This window comes from Populus trichocarpa, chromosome 6, assembly GCF_000002775.5.
Source record: "Populus trichocarpa isolate Nisqually-1 chromosome 6, P.trichocarpa_v4.1, whole genome shotgun sequence".
Taxonomy (NCBI): Eukaryota; Viridiplantae; Streptophyta; class Magnoliopsida; order Malpighiales; family Salicaceae; genus Populus; species Populus trichocarpa.
The window spans coordinates 7,683,817-7,706,164 of record NC_037290.2 but is presented as its reverse complement, the minus strand read 5'-3'; the positions used below and the strand labels follow the sequence as shown (position 1 = coordinate 7,706,164).

At 36.6% G+C, this 22,348-nt stretch overlaps 6 protein-coding genes across 10 annotated transcripts; 3 read left to right on the top strand and 3 right to left on the bottom strand.

Annotated features, from left to right (window-relative positions):
* Positions 1-82: 82 nt before the first annotated feature.
* On the bottom strand, positions 83-2,873 carry LOC7487323 (PHD finger protein ALFIN-LIKE 1). The gene is made up of 5 exons (XM_002308185.4): positions 2,589-2,873; positions 2,441-2,473; positions 1,739-1,961; positions 882-1,002; positions 83-524 (listed from the first exon to the last, which is right to left on the bottom strand). Exons 1-5 carry the CDS (start codon positions 2,677-2,679, stop codon positions 276-278), a joined length of 717 nt encoding a protein of 238 aa, XP_002308221.1. The 5' UTR covers positions 2,680-2,873; the 3' UTR covers positions 83-275.
* Positions 2,874-4,094: 1,221 nt separating this feature from the next.
* On the top strand, positions 4,095-7,424 carry LOC7487322 (uncharacterized). Its single transcript, XM_002309107.4, has 6 exons — positions 4,095-4,744; positions 5,176-5,304; positions 5,418-5,538; positions 5,624-5,705; positions 6,695-6,848; positions 6,948-7,424. The coding sequence occupies exons 1-6, from the start codon at positions 4,388-4,390 to the stop codon at positions 7,080-7,082; spliced, it is 978 nt and encodes a 325-aa protein (XP_002309143.2). The 5' UTR covers positions 4,095-4,387; the 3' UTR covers positions 7,083-7,424.
* Positions 7,425-7,821: 397 nt separating this feature from the next.
* On the top strand, positions 7,822-8,334 carry LOC7487321 (uncharacterized). The gene has a single exon (XM_002309106.1). The coding sequence runs from the start codon at positions 7,822-7,824 to the stop codon at positions 8,332-8,334; it is 513 nt and encodes a 170-aa protein (XP_002309142.1).
* Positions 8,335-9,822: 1,488 nt separating this feature from the next.
* LOC7468055 (rhodanese-like domain-containing protein 10) lies at positions 9,823-10,973 on the top strand. The gene is made up of 2 exons (XM_002309105.4): positions 9,823-10,556; positions 10,675-10,973. The coding sequence occupies exons 1-2, from the start codon at positions 10,099-10,101 to the stop codon at positions 10,874-10,876; spliced, it is 660 nt and encodes a 219-aa protein (XP_002309141.1). The 5' UTR covers positions 9,823-10,098; the 3' UTR covers positions 10,877-10,973.
* Positions 10,974-11,171: 198 nt separating this feature from the next.
* On the bottom strand, positions 11,172-13,865 carry LOC7468053 (probable pyridoxal 5'-phosphate synthase subunit PDX1). Of its 5 annotated transcripts, none has more exons than XR_002982179.2 (3): positions 12,807-13,865; positions 12,198-12,286; positions 11,172-11,484 (listed from the first exon to the last, which is right to left on the bottom strand). XR_002982179.2 is itself a non-coding variant. In XM_024602453.2 (2 exons), the coding sequence occupies exon 1, from the start codon at positions 13,771-13,773 to the stop codon at positions 12,844-12,846; it is 930 nt and encodes a 309-aa protein (XP_024458221.1). In that variant the 5' UTR covers positions 13,774-13,865; the 3' UTR covers positions 11,172-11,484; positions 12,807-12,843. The 5 variants fall into 5 exon arrangements, 3 of the variants coding, with proteins under 3 accessions (XP_024458221.1, XP_002308219.1, XP_052309464.1); XR_002982178.2 differs by having other exon boundaries at positions 11,172-11,420; XM_024602453.2 differs by lacking the exon at positions 12,198-12,286.
* A 2,004-nt stretch (positions 13,866-15,869) lies between these two features.
* On the bottom strand, positions 15,870-21,003 carry LOC7487320 (E3 ubiquitin-protein ligase APD2). The gene is made up of 11 exons (XM_002308182.3): positions 20,866-21,003; positions 20,488-20,774; positions 20,245-20,351; positions 19,956-20,081; positions 19,749-19,842; positions 19,484-19,558; positions 19,325-19,407; positions 18,054-18,200; positions 17,691-17,763; positions 17,266-17,614; positions 15,870-16,260 (listed from the first exon to the last, which is right to left on the bottom strand). Exons 2-11 carry the CDS (start codon positions 20,771-20,773, stop codon positions 16,185-16,187), a joined length of 1,416 nt encoding a protein of 471 aa, XP_002308218.2. The 5' UTR covers position 20,774; positions 20,866-21,003; the 3' UTR covers positions 15,870-16,184.
* Positions 21,004-22,348: the final 1,345 nt, after the last annotated feature.

Genomic DNA, 22,348 nt, shown 5'->3' with positions numbered 1-22,348 from the left:
GAAAATGGATGCCACTCATTGGGATGGCATAATAAGTTTAGATCACCAGGCAGACAAGCAGACTCCTGCAAAGCAAGTCATCTCTAGTTTAATATTATTCATGCATTTAACATAAAAAAGAGATCAGATTACATAACCTGCTATTCAAGCAAAGGGTTCAGTTGGGAAGAAGGCAAACTAAACAGTTGGAGGCATCTGTTATAAACAAGTATTTTAACTTTCACATTGCACAAGGATAATGTTCACTACTTTGTCTGCCACCGCAACGACACTGACTATGGCCGGCTCCTCTTCATACAAGATGGACACTTGTATTGCTTAATACTCTCAGCCTTAGCAGGAGTTATCTTCACACACTTTCCATGGTACCACCTCTCGCAGACATCACAGCCGATCCAGAATTCATCGGAGTTGTAATTTCCACCACAGCTCCCACATAGAGTTTGAGTATGTTCATCTTCTTCCTCCTCAAAACTATCTTCTGTAAGCTTAGGGTTGCTTTTTGTTAGTCCATCACTTGATCTCTACAGAGAGGAGGAACCCAGTCAGTGGTTCCAGCAATAATATGCATTTAAAAGTCCAAACCAGTACATCCATGAAAGGTTGAGGACAAGTTGAAAAGTGTATACATTTGGAAATTAGGCTTGCTGTTGCTTACTGAATAACTGCATCTATGCATCACTAAAGCAGTATATCAATAGAATACCAAAATTGATGGCACCATCAGTCGCTAGGGTGATGCATGATATATTTCTACACCAGATTAGTATTTTAGTTGTAACAATTAACAAGCAGAGAGAAAAATAAGAATGAAAAGCTATTGATCAAGTTTAAGATTATCAGAAAATAGAGACAGTCTAAATCAATTTTTTATTAATCACCTTTATGCTGCCTCGAGATTTGCTTCCACTATCTACACTAGGCTTTTCTTTCACAGGCTTCCTTTCTGTTACAACTTCAAAGACAGTAGGCAGATCATTGATCAGGCTGAACAGCCTTTTCCTGTCAATAAAAATGTACTTTAGTTTCTAAAGCCATGCTCAACATAACATCACACTGAAAAACTGAACAACACAATAAAAATAAACCTGAAAACATCCCACTATGCAAATTGAAAATAATTATGTTTCAGGTCTGCAAGACAAACATTACATGCCAAAATAGATGGTTGATCTTTTAAAGTTTTTATATTATCTGTGGTGGCCTATCCAGTCCTGACCAATTCAAACAAATCATAATTTGCCAAGAAGAATAAATATACTACCACTGCATGCTGCCATGTATTCAATTGAAAGCATATCTTGACATTACTTTCTGTCAAGTATTTTTTGAAGTTCCTGGAATCCTTTATAACAAGATTTTATAAGGTGCTAAAAAATAATAAACAATTTCATAAATTGTCCTTTGTAAAGGAATAACTGTTAAAAAATGAGGATATTATCAAGAAGATCCAATATATGTAATAAATCTTGTTCAAGCAAACCAATTGATAACGCTACCATGATTCTAAATCTCACCAACTGGAAGGCAATTAAGAAAGATGATCGGGTCATTGATTGGTGGGACATGGTGGTACCATCTATTTAATCATCCAACAAATCTGATGTAAATTTTCCCAAGGTTAACTTTCCTAACTTCATCAACATTTTAATCACATCAAAATTGGAGAATGAATAACAAAAGAAAAATGTACTAGAATGAGAATACCACATGTCCCTGCAATTGTGCACTAAATTACCTTTCATTCCTATTAAGACGAGCACCAAGATAGAAAGCCACAGAAAGCAACCATGAATCACTATGCACGGCAACCAGTGAAAGCCAGTCTTTTCTGTTCATTCCATCTCTAGCAAAATTAATTCCAAGGGCAGGTTCAGGAAGCTCTGGTGGAACTTCCTCTGCTGGCAGGGTTACTTCCCATGTTTCATTTGGATGTCCATACAGACACAAATTCTCCTTATCTAACACCAAAAAAAGAAAAAAAAAGAGTAAAGCTAATATTCCTTGAGAAATCAGAGGAAAAGCAGAGTAACAGCAAAATGCAAATCTTACAATTCTTGTTTCTTCATAAATAAAAACATTACCAATTTACAAGTACTAGTTATTTCAAATTCTCTTCTTCCAGTTTTTAATATCCATTTTAATTTCAATTTTCTGTTTACAGAGTCAACAAAACATTGAAGTTTCAACAGTGATGCCCTCAATTTCCACTCTCAAAGCTTAAATTTTCATAAAATCTACCACAAATTCTGAAATAAAACCCACTAATCCTAAAAAATACAGCAGCGGAGATCACGTGCAAAACTTCAAATCACTCCACCTCATAGTTTCTCGAGAACCAAACAATTTCTCTAAATTTCACCCTAAACTAGAACCAAGATTCCACAAGAAAAAAAAATCAATAATAATTCAAATCTACATTTACACCACTACACATTACCTGGATCACAGAGTCCATAAAAACCATCCACATCTGAAAACAATAAAAGAAAACGTAAAAAAAACCCACGATCATATTTATAAAAAGATTCAAGATTTAAAGGAAAGGAAAGGAAAGGAAAAACAGAAAGAACTAAAAATTAAATTACCATAAGTTAAGGCACGGACGACAGCAGCTCTTCTAGCACTGAAATCTTTGAAGATCTCCTCTACGGTTCGTGGGCTTGAAGTCATTTCCATGGACAATTAACTACAAAGATCTAAAAATATATTATTTATTTATTTATTTACTGGATAATTTTAAGAAATTATAGGGATTGTTGTACGGTAAGAGCATGAAAGAGAGACAGGGGATGGAAGGGAGGATGATACGAAGACAACACATGTAAACGTGAAAAGCGAAACCAAAGGAGAAAATAGGCAGAGGGAGTTCGTTTGACGCAATTAAGGTTATTTTGCTATTGGCGCGCTCTGTTTTACTGTTTGGCTTCCCACGTGTTGCGTTAATATTAGTTTTAGTAAATTAAATAAACCAAATTAGTGAGCATCTGCTATTGTTATTGACTTTATAACTTGATGGTGGCTGTAACTTCAAAATTGCAAATATCTACCACCTGGTTCAGGCCATTTGCGCTTGAGCAGTTGAGCGATAGAGTTTCAAATTTTGCACTTCCTCCACTGGTTTTTGCATGATTCCATCAGTTATGTTCTTTAAAATAACTACTCCAACTTCTTCAATTTCTTTTTAAAAAATTTAGATCTTAATCCTTCATTTTCTAATGATCAATGAAATTTCAAATTATTCCAGCCTTAAACTTCGATGATAAGACTCTATCCGGCAGGTTTAAAAACTACGCTATTAACTAAGATTACCACCACTTGATAAAACACTAGAGACCATGAGTAAAAACATTTTTCACTTTATTTTTATAATTTTACTTTTCCAATTAAAAAGCTTAAAACAGACTAGTGGGAGCATTAAAATCTTTCCATAAAGCCTATTAATTATTATTAAATTGATGAGAAACAAAAAAGTCTTTTTCTCATTTCAAAAGAGCAATCAAACAACTAAAATACTATTTAAAGTAAAAAATTTAAAATTAGCTTTAAGGGGCATTTTTGTTTTTTCATAATTTTGCTATTATCAGATTAGTTAAGAGACAATTTGATATTTTACTAAATATAAAAATGAAATACAGTGAAGCGATCAAAATACTCTTAAAAAAAATTAAAACTAGTGTTAAAGGAGCTTTTTCATCCGTTTGTAATGGTTTTTTTTCATTATTATTATATCAAATGAGAGGCAATTGATATTTAACTAAATATTTATAAAAAAAAATAACTTGCGTGTCCAACCCATGTGACAGCGTGTAAAAGTTATTTGCGCTCTTTGAACGACACGTACAACACCTTTTACGACTAAATCCTCATTTTATTGTCTCTTTGGAAGCGATGTCCTTTTTAAATAACCCAAATCAAAAAATAGATTTAGAAATTTTAAATCATCCGAATCAATTTGAAATCAAATTGGAAAGCGGGGGACTAATATGTAGTTAACAAAATAATGAGCTAAAGTGCTAAACTTTTCTTTTCTTTTTTCTTTTTTCTTTTTTTCTTTTTTCTTTTTTCTTTAAATTTGAAAGTTAAAACTTGTGCTTGCAAATGCCCCGATTCAATTCAATTTATCCGAAGACTCTCCTCTCCGCCTTAACCAAACTTCTAGTCCAGGCAACGAAAGCCGAAAAGTCGTCTCCAGCCCACCATACTCCACCCCCACTGACGCCGCCGACACCACCATCCCTCCATTACCCAACCGACACAAACTATCTTCCAAACGACACGCCCATAAATTAGAAAGACAACATAGTCTCGGCCAGTGTCTTTAAATTATTTTTTTTCTATCTGACTTGTTAAGACAAAATCAGAACGAGAAAATTGTGGGTTGGCAATGATGGAGGAAATAGGAGGAGGAGGAGGGAAACAAGGAGGAGAAGTGTGTGTGTCTAGATCAGTGAACGAAGTATGGAAAGGGATGATGAATGGGTTAGGGTTTGTAATGAAGTTGTTTTTACAGATATTAAGAGGGACTCCTTCTATGGCTCAATTTTTACTTTCTTATATTGGTTTTACATTTCCTCTTCTTTCTTCTTCTCCTCCTTCTTTTAAGCCATTGCCTGTTGTTGAGATTCCCTTGCAAGAAACCACGTCGAACAAGATCACAGACAAAGCCCATGATAGCAGTTGTCTTCCTGGTTATGTCTGTGATTTTGGTGCTTCTGATGATTGCCTCATTGAGAAACTCACTGTACGTGCTCTCTTTTACTGTTTCCATTATTATTATTTTTGTGGGTTTTGTTTAAATTTTTATTTTTTAATTTTTTTGTCGGGTGTTTTTAGTGGTTATCGGCACTGTTTTTCTGTGTTTTGAATGTGGCTTGCTTAGGTTTTTTATTATACATTTTTTTCATTTAGGTTAGTTTGGTTTTAGTAGACAGGAGAAAATGAATGATATTTTGGGGAAATGTAGTAATAAATGATGAATGACAAATTCATGCTGTTAGATACGTAACTGTTATGGATTGAATTTGGGAGTTTTTGTGTCGCATGAAGTGATAGTGGTTGTTTTAGTTTAAGTTTTGTTGTGGGAGAAAGGAAATCTGCCACTGGCCTAAATTATGATAGTTTAAATTTTTTAAATAAAAAGTTGTATAAATGCAGTTTATTCTGCAAATGTAGGTGGTGCTTGACTTGGATGAAACTCTTATTTGTGCATATGAGGCTTCTAGCTTGCCAGCCATTATTCGCACCCAAGCTGTAGAAGCAGGGGTGAAGTGTTTCGAGTTGGAATGTTTCTCTTCAGAAAAGGTCTCTCTCTCTCTCTCTCTCCCTATATATATATATATATATATATATAACCTGATACTTTGATTTTTATCAGTATCCTAGCTACATATTAACATGATCTTACTGGATTGAAGGATGTTGAAGGAAAACCAAGGATTAATTATGTGACAGTGTTTGAAAGACCTGGTTTGAAAGAGTTCTTGAAACAGATTGGTGAATTTGCTGATCTGATTTTGTTTACTGCTGGTCTTGAAGGTAGATGTTGTTCTGTTAGTTTTATTGATCTTCCAGTTATTCTTTTCATTTTTCCTCTTATTTATCGTGTTTAGATTTCATACAGGTTACGCCAGACCGCTCTTTGACAGGATAGATGTGGAGAACCAATTTAGTCAACGTCTTTATCGACCTTCAACTGTTAGCACGTAAGTGCCCTAGTTTATTGCCAATGCTCTTTGTTTATAGAATATCCTGTCTGAGGCAAAAATGCTGTAACAGATGGGTGTTTATAACCAGTTTGTGCTGTTACTTTGTTGGTTTATTGAGATGCTCATTGAACCTTGGGCTACACAATGCGGGGCGTGGCATCAACCTTTTGATATTGTTAGCAAACTTTATTTATTAGGATCAAGTGGCAGAACAGAGTGTTCTTAACAGGTAGGGTTAGATTGCGAGGTCAGTCCTTGTAGCGTCACATAGGTTCCACCTTCAAACTCAGTGGGTTTGGTTATAGCCAGTTTGTCCTTTTTCCTCTTTGGTTTATGGAGAACCTCATTGAATGGGCTACACATGGGGTATAGCGTCAAGCAACCATACTAAACAATCATTCCCTTCTGGAGTGTGAGTGGGATTTGATCACTAAGTTAGGCTATTAGTATACTATTGGTATGGCATCAAGTGACTATACTAATTTTAGCTAGCTTGTCCACAACATTATTCGTGTTACTGAGGCAATATATATTTGATATTTTGGTATTTTAACTTGTTTAATTGAGTTAGAACTGGCATGAGTATATATCAAAGAGTAGTAAATGCTAGATAGCTAGGTCAGACATGCCTTTGGAATGTTATGTGAGTGCTACCTCTCATCTCAGCTGGCATAATTGTTCCCCTTTTTCTTTTTGAATAATTTCATGTGTAATGGTTTATAGGGTCTATGTTGCCAGTGAGAAGATTTGATTAGAGCATTCATTTTAGAAATAGCTTTACTGGAAAAGCTAATTCTAGTTCACATATCATTGTTTACCACTTGCATGACTCCTTCCAGACTTGGAAGCCATGTGGGAAATTGTTGCTTATCTGGAAAACTGGAATAAACCACAAGGTGTTGTCATTTTTTTGGATTCTGAAATGAATATAGATTGAGGATCTTGCTTGCAAATGCTGACAATCTTCAACATTGTGTAAATCACAGGGAATATAGAGAACATGTGAAGGATCTGTCTTGTTTATCAAAAGATCTCTCACGAGTTGTGATTGTTGACAACAACCCATTTAGTTTCTTGCTACAACCATTGAATGGAATACCATGTGTTCCATTCTCTGCTAGATTGCCATATGATGAGCAGGTAGGAATTCTCAGTGCATTAAGGAATTTAACTTTTTTTTAATGCCAAAGAATCTTATATACTTCATTTCTGTTTGTTTCTGTCATTTGGCTTGTGCAGCTTTTGGACGTCCTCCTTCCACTCCTCAAAAACCTATCCCTACAAAAGGATGTTAGGCCTGTTCTTTACGAGAGGTTCCACATGCCTGAATGGTTTCAAATGCATGGCATTCCTGCTTCTGCTTTGACAGTGTGAGAATGAATAAGCTGTGTGCACCTGAGCAAACACATCTCCGTGGTAGCGTTTTGCAGTGATAAATTGTCATTCCATGTATATTATTTTTGTCATGAACAGGTGCTGGTGAAGGGAATTATGTTCTTTTGAGGAACCTGCAATGGTGCATTTCTGAAAATAAGTTATGAAGCAGGTTTTCCATGATTGAGCAAACTCAGATTCTTTTGTAATTAGGCATAGTCAGTAGTGTTAATGATTTTGAAGGTTTTGGAAGTTGCTTTTTGTTACGGATTAGTTGACCCTTCCCTTGTATAAACATTGTGGAATGATTAATTATTATTCTTTCCTCTGTTTTTTCCGCTACTTACTACTTATTATTTATGATTGGTTAATTTTAAGTAAAAAAAAAAAATCAATTTTCTGGGAAACGCGGTTGAAACCACGTTCCCAAGCAGTAACCGTCCTTAATACACGTTTGCTAGTTGGTTCTTTTTTTTAAAAAAAAAAAAGCTCGCTAGCTGGTCTATATATAGAATCACAAGAAAAGAGTGAGGTTATAAATCGAAGCAAATATTGTGTGATGTGAGGAGGCATGAGATTCTCATAATACCTCAAATGTGACAGCAATGAACGGTGCATGCACTTCACCATCTTGTTCCCTCAAGCATGGATACTGTATTTATAATCCTAGCTATATGTACAGGACTACCAATATACAGCAAGTAGCTAAGCATAAAGAGAAATATAATATAATTTTATCATGGCCACAATAACGAGCACGATTGTTGGAGCGAAGGTAACACTTACTTTTGAAATGCTTCCTCTGTGCACTATAGGTGAAGTGAAGCAGAAGATTACTGAGCGAACGAATTTGAATAGGAACAGGCTAACTCTTAGGGGTGGCCATAATCTTGAAGAGTTGGAGGATTATCGCACGCTCGAAGAATGTCGATACAGAGGAGAGGCAACCATTCATCTTGATGTTAGCCCCTTATCTGGAAATCCAGAGTTCGACATTGCAGTTGGGCTTCCAAATAATGATTGGAAGGCAATGAAAGTGAGAGAGACAACCACAGTGGCCGAATTGAAGGACAAAATCATGGAGCGCTGGGGCATTCCAACCTGTAGAATGACCCTGACTCGCCTTGACACAACAATGGAGGAAGATTCCTCCTCCTTAATTGATTACTATATTTCATTGATGGGTGTCATCAGAGTTTTAGAACATGAAACCAAGGAAGTTGTAGAAAGCGAGGAGGGAGGTGAGACCTAGAATATTGGCACATCTTTAGTCATGATAGCTTAAATAAACCATTTTCTCAATTGAATTTCGGAAAGATTCGAGCTTGACGACCAGTTTCCATAACATGCAGGCAACATAATAGCAATTCTAGCCTCCAATAATTTCTATATTATTAATTATAATATGCCAACTCCATAGGCAATAATTGGGTTCTCACCTAGCTTAATCAGATTTCTGTCACAGTAAAAAATAATCCTCGATCGTTGCAATTCTCTCCTCCATCTGCAAACTGCTCTCCAAGCTACTCAATATCTCATCTGTAACATGCATGGTTGATTGTGTTTATTATATATATGATATCATGATGTGAAACAAGATGCCTTCTTTGTTTGACACTTGGGATATTAGCTAGGGAGTTGGAGATTTTGATAGTTGGATGGACTTGACATTGATAAATTATTGGACTTTTTTAACAATTTTGCTATATGTTTTTTTAATAATGTGATATTTTATAAAGTAAGCTTTTATATCCAAGTTCCATAATGTCGAAGTGAATTGAAAGGTGAGTTTTTTAATGAAGAGTTGTGTCCGTTTAAAAATCTATTTAAAATATTATATATCAGGCCTGTATCCTTACGAGCTAAATCTTTACTCTCCCAAGCCGAATGACAGTCTCGAGCAAGAAGATGAATTTGACGTAGCAGCCAATGATCTCCGTTATAACTTTCACCATAAACTACAGTCTCTCAAGCAATGAAAGATATGCTCTTGTTCCTGGTTGCAATGGTAACACAAAGGACCTGGAATTGATGACGCCTGAACCGGAGCATATCCGCTGGGAGACAGTCGTGGAAAACCATCCAGATCAGCATCTTAATCTTCTCTGGTGTATGAATTTTCCAGAGCCAGCTCCATTTGGAGTCATGATGCAGCTGATTAGTAAAAATATAATTTTATATTTGGAGCCAGCTCCATTTGGAGTCATCATTTACTTAATAAAAGATTTCAAATACAAAATAAAAATCGCTCAAAACCTCACACATATATAAAAAAATAAAAAATATATATTTTTTAATATTTTAAAAAATCTCATTTATAATTTTATCTAAAACTCTCATTCACTTTAAACTGCTTTGTATTAACCACCAGTTCATAGCTATTGTTAGAAGACTTGTAAGGTATGGCGGGGAAGATGCGATGGTCGCTTTTGTAATTAAAACTTGTTAAACCAGCACATGATTCTCAACTAGATCCTCAAAGAAAATAAGTTCTCACCTAGATCCCCCAACAATATTAAGCATACCCACTCAAATTTATGAAACAATGGAGACGTTTCAAGATAAATAATACGTCCTCGTTATTTTATGAATTTAAAGGCAAAATTTAAAGATGAGGGTTAATTATGAATGCGGTGAAGGAAAATGTTACCATGATAGCTAATTTGAGCACTAACTCTTAGAATTTCTCAGGAAGGTGATGTGCTAGAAAATCATTACACGCATGATTATTATGGCTACAGAGAATAGGCAGTCTTTCATCTTTCTATTTGCTGATGTTCTTGGTTGCTATCATAGGGTACTAATTCATCGAAGTGTTGCCCTTCACGTTGCTATCTGTTTTCAATTCCTGTTCTGGACTCCTTGTTTTATGCTACCAGGGATGTCCTTGCAAAGAATTCTTGGAATCTATATAAAGGTGGAAATAACAGAAAGCAAGAAACAGAATAACAAATATCTCCAGAGCAGACAAGATTTGTTGACAAAAGTAAGTTGATGATAAGAGAGAGATAGAGAGATGGCACTTCAACTGAACCACTTCTATCCATACACTTCTAAGCATGGCAAACAACCTAAGCCTGCACTTACCTCCACCAGACCTAGGCCAACAAAATTTCAAGTCAAAGCAGCGTCCACAAATGGCAGGGAGCTGATACAGTCTGGTGCTGTCAGGCCAATACCACCAAAGGAGGCAGCCATGGCAATGAGCTCTGAAGGTTTCGTACTCCTGGACATCAGACCAGATTGGGAGAGGGACAAGGCACGGGTGGCTGGGTCATTGCACGTGCCACTCTTTGTCAAAGACATGGACAATAGTCCCTTGACTCTTTTGAAGAAGTGGGTTCATTTTGGATACATTGGCTTATGGACTGGCCAAAATTTCACCACGATGAATCCTGATTTTCTCCAGCAAGTGGAGGCCGAAGTTCCTGACAAGGATGCCAAGCTTCTTGTGGCTTGTGGTGAAGGACTAAGGTAAGAAAGATTGGTGTTTGTTTCTTAGAAATCTTTGTTAAAACAAGCTACTAGCCCAAAATGAAGTGACAGATATGGTTCTATAGCCAACTTGCTTTACTTTGTTGCGATGGCTCAGGTCCGTTATGGCAGCTTCGAAGTTGTACGCGGGAGGATTCAAGAACTTGGGATGGCTTGCTGGAGGATTCAATCGTTCTGCAGTTAGTGATTTCCCAGCTGTTGAAGGTTCAGAAAAATTGCAATATGCGACCATAGGTGGTGTTTCCTACTTCTTCCTTCAATTACTCATACTGTTGCAAGCCGTGGGCAAGGATGATTGATTGGCAAATAATGCGATATGCTCTCAAAATCTGTAAACGTTTTGAGGCAGCTTTTTTTATGGTAATGTTGGCTAGAAAGCCCAGACGTTTTTAAGCATATCTTGACGTTGCTAATATCTAATGCTGGCTACAGAAGCATGTTAAACAAAGCACATTTCCCACTCTGCATCCCATATCATAACTGCCATCACAGTTCAAAATGCATGAACATTCCAAATGGCAGGTACGGATCATGCAGGCTTGTCAAAAGATGAGGAGAAAGACACATTTGCTCACATAATTGAATGCCACATGCTTAAAAAATCAACCTTCAAGATCAAACAAGATCTTGGAGCCTTAAAAGTTGAATTAAACCATGAATAAATAGTCTAACAAGGAAAGGGACATTTATTGGATTGTCTCTGTGGTGCTCCTGGTATCGGATGAAAAGAAAAGGTAAAAGTAATTGAAAAGATCCGCACTCAGCAAATATTATACACAAAGTAGCCAAGTGCTTGTGGACTGCTTTTGGATGACTTGAACACAGCTGCATCAGAGAAGACTCCTGCAGAAAATACAATCAAACAAAATCACAAAGCTCTCCACCATCTTTGTAGCTGAAAATATTTCTGCAAGATTACAATACAACGATCGGAAAGAATTGGTAAATTGGGAAAAACAGTACAAACAGCTGAATAGGCAAGCATGTATTGAAAGACAAACAGGAACATTCAGCAGTGCTACAAGTTCCGCAAGCGATAACATATAAATATCAGTAACAAGACCAAAACTTGAGATCTCTCAAGTCTCGAATAATCAAAAACTCTTACCACCTCCACGAGATGCTACAAGAGTGAAAAAGTATCTATAACTGGAAAGGAGCATTTCTAATCTTGTCATCCATGCCAAAATTCGAATTTAAAGATGAAGCATAAAGCAATCACATGAGATTCCTAAGGCTTGCCTCCTAATGAATTCATGGTGAGATGCAAAGCAACCAACTATGAAGATATCCAAACCATTCCATGTCAGACTCTTTAAACTGCTAACAACTTGGTATAAAAATTTTTACAATTGTAAGCTATTCCCAGTAATTATTTTATTTTATTATTTTATTTTATTTTTGTCCTTTTGGGGGCAAGAACTTGCTAGTTTCAAGAAGCTCTATCTGTGCCCAGATGCAGCCTATAATGGCGTGATATGTGATATTAAATCTCCAATAAACCAAAGGAAACACTAAGATTTTCTTTCGTCTCTTAGTGATATGCAGCAGTTCCAAGCTGGCATGGTCACACCTCCAGGACCAAGAACAGGTCAGTGAATCAACAGTACAAGTAATCACCTGGTTTTAACTTTCTTAAAATTGACAAGGGAACAAATCTTCAATAGAAAACAGCAGCATGTCCACAGATATCAATCATTGGCGTTTATCTGAGATTGTTTTAACAAGAATCAACGAAGTTAACATAATTTTTTAAATCAAAGAAAAATCAGCAGAAGTAAAATAGAATAATTATGTCGATGTTGTGCATACTGTCAAATCCCAGAGTAAGAGCACTGGGACAACAAAGAAGCCAAAATAAGCAGCCAAACACCAGTAATCACAACACTTTCTCTTCACTTACAGCTACAGACTAGACTCAAAAAAATGCCTCAGTCCCACATCAAGGAGCACATACATAAACATATAAGTTTCCAGATTATCATTGTTAAAGACAGAAAACAAACAGCCACCAACTGATCAAAGGGATAATAAGCTATTAATTAAAGATAGAACATAAAAGGTGCCATATATTTTACCATTGACAAATAAACAACGCCACCCAAGATAGTAACACCATCTAAAACATAACAAAGTACAAGAATTATAAAATCTCGAAAACATCAAATCCAAAAACCAACAATCTTAATAAAATTACTACTATCAAGCACCAACATCTTTGAACCTCACCTTGAGCCACCCCCAACAAACCACCAAACCCCCCCTCCTAATCCGACCGACTAGCAAACCTCTCCACCTTCTTATCATTCAAATTAAGCCCGACCATAGCCTCACCAAGCCCACAACTCACCTCAGCCAGCAGCTCAGGATCACTATAATGGGTAACAGCCTGCACGATAGCTCTCCCCCTCTTAACCGGATCCCCACTCTTAAAAACCCCAGACCCTACAAACACCCCATCGCATCCCAACTGCATCATCAACGCTGCATCAGCAGGAGTAGCCACTCCACCCGCCGCGAATTGCACAACAGGCAACCTCCCAAGCTGCTTTGTCTGCATAACCAAATCATAAGGCGCAGCAATCTTCTTTGCAAAGGTAAAAACCTCATCATCATCCATATTTCTCAACATCCTTATATCCCCCATCACAGACCTAACATGCCTAACAGCTTCAATAACGTTCCCCGTGCCCGCCTCGCCTTTAGTCCTAATCATTGCCGCCCCTTCCCTTATCCTCCTCAAGGCCTCACCCAAATTCCGGCATCCGCAAACAAAAGGGATGCGGAAGTTATGTTTGTTAATGTGATTATCTTCATCAGCCAGTGTAAGAACCTCGGATTCGTCAACATAATCGACACCAATCGCTTCAAGGATTTGGGCTTCGACGAAATGCCCGATTCGGGCTTTCGCCATGACAGGGATGGTCACTGCTTGTTTTATTTCTTTGATGAGCTGAGGGTCGCTCATGCGTGCCACACCACCTTGTGCACGGATGTCGGCGGGGACTCGTTCTAATGCCATGACGGCGCAAGCTCCGGCTTCTTCGGCTATACGGGCTTGTTCAGCGGTGACCACGTCCATTATGACCCCGCCTCTGAGCATTTGAGCTAGGCCTACCTTAACGGAGAATGGGGATTTTTTGGTTTCTGTTATTGTTCCATTGCCGTAGACAGCCACAACTCCGGTTCCTGCCATTTTTTTCAGAGAGAGAAAGGGAGAGATTGGTTTTGGATGGGTTGAGAGAGAGAGAGAGAGAGGCGGCGATAGAGGAGAGGGGGTTGTGGTGCTTAAGTAGTGAGAGCGGTGGGGCTGTTGAATGGTTCTTATTTATTTGGAAAACATCGACTTTAGTCCTACAATTATAAAGATGTATTCAATTTGATTTATAAATAGTTTTTATTCTTAAATAGATGGTTAGAAAAATTCTTAAATTTCAAATTGGCCCAGGTAGAATGTGTCAATTAATAAAATTAATTTTTTGGTGAATAATTTTTTTATCAAATGTGAGCTTGGTTTAAAGGGGGTGAAGGCTATTTCATAATTTTGTAAAATGGTTTTGACAGAGAGATTAAATGAGAGGTGGGGGACTAATCTGAGTAGCCTTAATTCTTACTGGTTGAGGAGGGAGGTTGTGTCTTGATGATATGAGATTCTGATCAGACGGTTGAAAAGAGTCTTGGAGGGGGTGGGGTCAGGTAGATTTTCGGAACTTGGAGGCCACGCCTTCCTTTCGATATGCGGAACCTCGGTTTGGGGAATCAGCTCAGCTTACGTGGGGAATCAAGGTTCTTTTGTTTATTTGACTGACAGGAATTTTTGCCCTACCCAATTTGCCTCGGATTTTTGACGGCCTATTATTTCAATTTTGTTTTATTTGAATTAACAATTGATTGGTTTTAAAACTGTTTTTGTTTTTATAAAAATATATCAAAATATTTTTTAAAATTTTTTAAATTAATATATTAAAATGATTAAAAAATATTAAATTAATTTTTTTAAAAAAATCAAAAACCTTAAAAATTACAGTCCAACTATACCTTCAAATAATATTACAGTATTAACGTATACTATGAAATGAATAGCGTGTAAAAATCATCATATATTTAAGTAATACAAAGTATGATAATTTTGTAAATATAATTTTCTATTTAAAAAATTTTAATAATTTTTTAAAAGATTTTTTTATTTTTAACATCTGTATATCAAAATTATATAAAAAAATTATTAATTTAATTATTTTTATATAAAAAATAGTTTGAAAAAAATTTTAAGAAACAAGTTTAACCGGATTAGCAACAGAACTTATATATAAATAAAAGGATAAAGAGAGAAATTAAACCGCACTACCAATAGAAACTTATATATAAATAAAAGGATAAAAAGAGTAATTAAAGCATGACATATAAATCAATTTATTATGGAATTTTTTGAAAAGCTTAAATTAAGGGAGGAGATTTTTCATACATCAGACCACGCCTAAAATAACTTATTGTAGATGGTATGAGATGATTTGAAATCAAAATTGTATCCATATTTGACACACACACACAAAAAAAAAAAAAAAGAATTCCTGGACAGGCAGACTGTACATGGCCACTAGTATATTCAGAAAATACTTTTTATTTTCTCGTACTCGATGGAGAAAACGAGAGGTGATAAGGTAGGATTTTAAGTGGCTGGGACAAAAGAGAGGAAGGGTGCGGCTCATTTCCAATCCTGATAAAATTTATCCTCCCCACGAAGAAAATGGGGAAATGGTCATGGAGTCGTCTTCGATTTGTCCTCCTCATTTTATTTCTCTAGTTAAACATGATTAAACAATGTGGGGTCAGGGGGGATGGATTTTTGGAAAAAGTTTTGCATTTGTTGACTGTCGTTTACTCTTCTGGGTCGCTTTCAGTATGAAAGAGCAAGCAAATCTTTGTTTTGCTTTGTGTTAAAATATGATTGGTAAAGTATTTAGTCTAATTAAGTTTGATTATTTTTCCTTTCCTAAGGCGCAGCTGATTGATTACTGGTCGTCTGGTTTTAACTTTTAAGATATGACAGGGAGCATTACCAGTATTGAAGCCATATGCAATGTTATCATGAGAAACAACTCTCTCACCTTCACCGGCTTCACTAGATATTAGAGATTATATCTGAATTTCTTTTGTTATCTATCTAAACCTAAAATAGTAAATTAACCTAATAAAAATCAAATCAAATCATCCTGTTGATCAGCTCCTTCGGTCGCAACAAAACCAGACATCAAGTTTTTGCCACATAATGAAGCCCTCGGAGACCAAATATGGAAAAACAGAAGATAACATATTGCATTAAACCTTTGGATCATGGGTCCTAGGTAACATGTATTCTACGCCTATACAAAGAGATAATGAATGTTACATGGCGGACGGGTCAGAACAAAAAACAAAGGGCATGATGGTCTTCCACTTTAAAGAATAAGCTCATGCAATCGCATCTCCATCCTTGATTTAAATCAAATGCGATACCATCAAATAGTATTCATGGGCATGAAAGCAAGCAATGGTGTAGATGCAACTAATCTATGTTGCAAGTTACTACCGGATCTACAAGGTGTTAAGAAAATAGCTTCATGTTGCTTAAACTGTAAAAATCTTCCTCACCTTCTTCAAATTCCTGCGACATATAGGGCAAGTACCATCAGCTTCTGCTATCCTGCAAAATCAAATTTAAACATATAAATTGGCTTCTTATTGGTCAAGATGATTGTCGTGGAAGGAAAAATAGCCTTGCATCAGTAAACACAATCAGTATTGGCAAACACCAAATTTTATTCAGACCAATTCTGACTAGGAGCTATGACCCAGAAGAGTGAGTCGGAAGTAAAATGACGCTAAATAGCATTCCGGAACTTTACACGTTTTTATTGATTCCCTGCGATATTTGAAAACACTAAAATCATCCGACTCTTTTTATGAGCAATTGCTATTATGAGACAGAATAGAATACCTTAATATGGCATGCTATCAACTTCAACTAGAAATCATGACAGTCCACAAGTCCCACCCAACCAAACCATGCCGTGATCAGATTGTTCTAAAGGTCATGCCTAATAATTGGTGTCAGGTTGAGATGGTGCCTAACAAAGGATGCAGCCATCTAGCTTCCATTAAAACAATAGTCCAGTAATTAAAAGATACTATTAAAGTGCTCCGATAGACCAACTAAAACACTGAAATGGTTTCTAAGCCTCTCTAGGTCTCATCAACTCTGCAGACAACATGGTTTTAAATATCGAGTATAACCAAGGAATGTGAGACATTTAGACTGCTGATATTTTACCACTTATCACGGAAGGGGTTATCTTGTCCACTACCATCACAGAGCATCCGCATCAGCCAGCGACACTCTTACTGTGATTTAAAACAATGATATTTTACAATACCAAAGGCCTAAGCATGGACTTGTCGCATTGTAAATACTTTCTGTAACCATATGCATATTAATAGTGCTTTCTTCAGTTCAATATGCCATCTACCAAGTGCCAACTAAGTCTAAAACACATCCTAGGGTTACACAGGGCACGCCCTCACAGACTAAAGGAAGAATTGATGCATTTACATCATCCCCAGTTTGCCAACCTTAATTTGTCACAAGGTCCAGAAAGTGCTGTTTCAAGATCAAGAAAATAAACTAAATTTGAGGGTGGAGAGCAATTACCTTGTTCCACATGCAAAACAAGCAACACGGTGCCCACATGGGAGGAAGAAACATTCCCTCGGAGCATCAAAGCAAATTGCACAAAGACGACGGGTATTATTGCCATTTTCACCATCTCTTGATTTCCCTTCAAGGGAACCAGCTGCAAGAAAATCTTCAAGATCCTCCTCATCGTTTGAGACAGAATCATAAGATGAGCCCCAGCTTGAAAGGTCATCATCTTTACATGAAAGCAAGGGGGCTCTCTCTGCTTCTACCTCTCCAAACAGAATTCTGGTTCCATCTTCACGAATGCATTGAAACATGTTCAAGAAGTTGAATGCCGCTAGTATGAGAACTGTCATTCCACCTACAGGCAGAAAAACAAGTAAACATAAGATATCCCTGTGTCAATTAAAGAGAGGAAACACAAGAATAGAGTATACCTATGCCGACAATATATGTGGCCCATCTTGGTACATAGGAGACTTTGACATTCCACTCGTCACTTTCTGAACCCTGAAGCAAATGAAAAAAAAAAACCATGGATAAAGGTTGCGAATCTTCGGTTCTACAGACTATTTGATGATGATCTTTTCTCTGGTAGTCCTACTGAAATCTATAAATACAATACTGTAAGAGTGCCAATGGGACAGCCTTAAAAGAAATGGAACTCCAAAGTGACGTCTAAAGTGGGACTGCTACTTTTAAAACTTATTCTTTTCCTCATCCATTCAACAATGCTCTCAACTCCAGATGTTGGCCTTACATTAAAACAGAGACGTTACAGTGAAGATAAACAGATTTACCTGTTCTGGACCGAAAGAGTTTAAGACAGCAACATTTCCATTGGGAAACATAATGTTCAAACTACACTTGCCATCAGTAAATGTACATTTGTAGTAAGCTTTGGTTGTATTGTATTGGAAAGATCTTACTCTGATGGCTAACTGAACCTGTTTAAAAAAAAAAAGACTCACCCAAGTAAATAGTGCAAACAGCCATCCAGGAAGGACACAGGACTGTTTCAAAATCAACACAAGTAGAAACAAGATTATAAAGTAATAAAATGAACACAAAGATATTTCACGCCTATGATATAGCACATATGAAAATAGGCCATTTTTTTAGACTCTTTGAATATATCTTAAGTAGGTTATGGGTCTAAAGGGTTGACTTCCAGAACCCTGCATGGATGCACCATCAAAATATATATGTATATTGCCTTAGATATATTGCCTAAGATTTTTGTATAGGAGGAAGGAGACCATAACAGTCATCTTCATTGTTATCTGCTAGACCGATTATAGCACCTGGGGATGATGAAAATGGAGAGGGAGATGGAGACAGAGGGGGGGGGGGGGGGGACCTCTGTCACTGGAGTGCAAATGGCCAAAACCACAAAATACTTTTTCATGTTTTGTCTACAAAGTTTGTCCTTTCAAATGAGCTGTAGCTTAGGTTGACAAGAACATGAATGCTCTCAACGTAGAAAAATTGTAAACTTATCAAGAGATGAAAAACAATGTAAAGAAAAATAAGCACCTTTTTTGCTATTTATGGCATAATTCACGGGTCTAAAGGTAACGTTAGCCAAATACTAATCCATGTAGATTCTCATATTCTTTTGTAAGTGAATCAAACAAAAAAATTATGTGGCTCAAGCACCAGTGGCACAAGGAAATTTTCATATTTTGCACTTATCCGCCAACGTAGAAAATATCACAATGATAAGGTGCACCGGGTGATCTAAACATTGCCCGAAGGAAAATATTTTAGCAAGTTCAATACAAGAAACAAGGAGAGGCAAGGTCCTAAATTTTCAGATAAAGTATCGTTCATGTCTTTTTATTCTTCAATTACTTAATATAATGTCTGGGAAGCCAACTTATTCTTCAATTACTAAATATCATGTCTAGGAAGCCAATGAACTACAAAAACAAAGAACTGTCTATCTGTGGATAGTAATAGAAGAAATGAGATATTTATGGATTAAATCTTTATTAATTGCTTGTGGAACATTCCTGCAAGAAGAAACCAATTGATTATACATAAACAGGTCAAAAAGTTTGCAAATTACCTCTACTTTCTCTGAGTTCAAGTTACCCACTGCAATATGGTAGCTTGCAGAGGTCAATATACTCTGTTGGACAAAACCACTTCCTGCGAAGAAAAAATTTCCATATCAGTTAACATGCTTATACAAAGAAAACATCTAAAATCACAACCTTAATCTCACCTTGAATGACATTCCATGATAAAGTGGTGTTTGGATAAGTTGGATCCTCAAGCCATTGAGAAAGGCCTTCATTCCCTGCGATTTTCCAGCTTCAGAATCACATGAAAATAAAACTCAAAGTCCAATTTTGTAGCCAACAAAGAAAGATAATTAATTCCCAATTCACATGGACTCATTACATTTGCATACCTACCCTAGAAGCAAGCACATATGACAATTCCAGAAAAGCCACAAAATTTATCTAATAATCAGTTCCTAAGCATACCTTGTGCAATTACAAGGAAAACTGAGGAGCTCGGGGAGTTCACCCTGTATGAGATATTTATTTGAGATCCCTCATTCAGAAAATATACGAAGTCCTGGAGAACAAAAGCAAAATAAGCACAAGAACATTCACAAGCACCAAAACCAATTCAAAACATAACTGCAACCATAGCTTTACAGACACCATTGCACAGAAAAAAACACCTGCCTTGTGAGAATCGGCAGGAACAGAGACATCAAGAGTTCTAGACCAGGTCCGTACAACATCAAGCGGAGGAGGTTTAGAAAACCCATATAGCATCAGCCCCGGATTAGTATCATACAACTGTTCCACCTAGAGAAAACCAACCCAAATTTATCAAAATTACAACCCAAAACACCATATCAAGTTCAAGAACCTCTTTTAATTCAATAATGGAAGTACTGTATCTAAACCATTAATTCCCGTCGGTACCAGCTTTAAGAACAACAGGTACAGATAAAATAAAATGATTTACCTTTATAGACTGCACAAATAAGGGATTAGGTGGTAAAAGAATCGAGCATTTCGGTCCTAGGGTTAGCCTCATTGAACCATAAACCCCCAAAATCAAAGTCATGGACACTGTCAAATTAACAACCAATTATAAGATACTAAAACTATCTACAAAATTTAACATTGAACAGTCTAAAATCTGATCTAAAAACAATTTTAAAAAAATAATAATAATAGAGAGAAAAATGATAAACGAAAGACAAACCAAAGAAGCAGAATGTGAGAACCACGACGACACAAAACCACGTGCAATCTCTGATAGCAGATAAATCATCAAACGCAAAATAATTTCCACGGTGGGAAAGGTCAATGTATTGGTGTTGCAGATACTCTATCTCTGGCTGTCTATACTCAATTTGACGAAACCGTTGATTATCTTCTTCGTGGACTGGAAAAGAAGCGTGATTCGAAGAAGAAGAAGAAGAAGAAGAAGAAGATGCAGCAGCGGAATAATCCCTAGAAGAAACTGAAATTTGACCTGGTTGTGCCATTCTAAGAAGCAAAATAGGATGGATAATTTAATTAAATGAGTGAAAAATTGAAAACCCTAAGTAGGAACTAGAGGGAGAAGATGGGTGCAAACCTTGGAGAAGTTGAAGAGAAGAAGATTCCATGAGAGTTGATGATACTGGCTGAGTTACTGCAACTAACTCACCGATCAGTCTACTGATTTCGAAAAGAGACCACGGACTGGTTGTTGTGAATTCTGGCGGGGTTTTATTTTATATTTTGGAATGCCTAAGCTATGGACACTTGTCTGATTAAATGACTAAAATGACCTTCCGAGTCCTTGGATAATTTATAACTGCAGATAACCTTTTATTTTATTTGAGAAAAGCTAATAAGATCCTCTTTCGGACCTTTGTCTCCTTGTTATTCGTGGGCGAGTGTGTGTGCGTGTAAGTGTTCTTTTAAATAATGTAGCCTGTATAAAGACACACACTTTCTCCCTCAAGGGTGTTTTGGATATTTAAGTTCATGATAAAAAAAAGTATATAAAAAAAAAGATAGAAGAGGGTAGTTTAGTCGTTTGATTTAAAAAAAATAGTTTTTAAAAAAAATGATAAAGCTTTGCCAAATACAATTTTCTTTATGTTTTTGTGATGTTTTGGGGGGTTGTGCTGTACTTCTATACACCAATCAGAGAGCTTGTTTTTAACATGGGATGAAGTTACATTTGCTTAATTTTGATTTTTGACTTATGACTTCACTTCAAATTAGATTACTATATTTTTCATTGGTATTGCCATGTATGCTATCATTTTCCCGGTTAGTAAAAAATGGCTCGCTTGGCAGAAAAGGGGAAAATGACATTAATCTCAAATTTCAACTCATATTTCATTAAGACATTTAAAATATATATTATAATTTGGAACCTATTTGTTGAGAAATTCATACAGAAGTTTTCTTACTGATGAACCAAATTTTTGGGAAAACAAGCACGGTTGAGCTTGATAGTGTGTCAAGCTTCGAACACGCTCAAGAAAATACATATCCTTTCTTAGGCACGTCAAAAGGGATGATCATCCTTTCTTGGCACGCCCAAAGAAATATAATAATGTGGGTCTGGCGAACATACCAAACCCAAGATACTTGGACTTGATATTTAGCCAAGTTTAAGGTAACGTGAATTTGGAAAATATGTCAGATTCAAGGCACTTGAACTTAGCAGTCCACCAAGTCCAAGACAATGTGGGTCAACTTGGAATTGATAGTTTGATACGCTCAATGGAATGATCATCCTCCCTTGGACACGTCTAAGAGAATGACCACATCCTTCTTTGGGCACGCCCAAGGGAATGACCATCCTTTATTGGTAAAACAAGAGAATGAGATAATGTGGATATGACGAACATGTCAAGTCCAAAGTAACATGAGTCTAGCAAACATGTCAGACCCAAGGTACTTGGACTTGGCCATTTGCCAAGTCCAAATTAACATGAGTTTGACAAACATGTCAACACAAGGCACTTGAACTTGACAGCCTGGCAAATCTAAGATAACGACTATCTTCTCTTAGCACGCCCAAGGAAATGATCATCTTCCCTTGGCACGCCCAAGGGAAT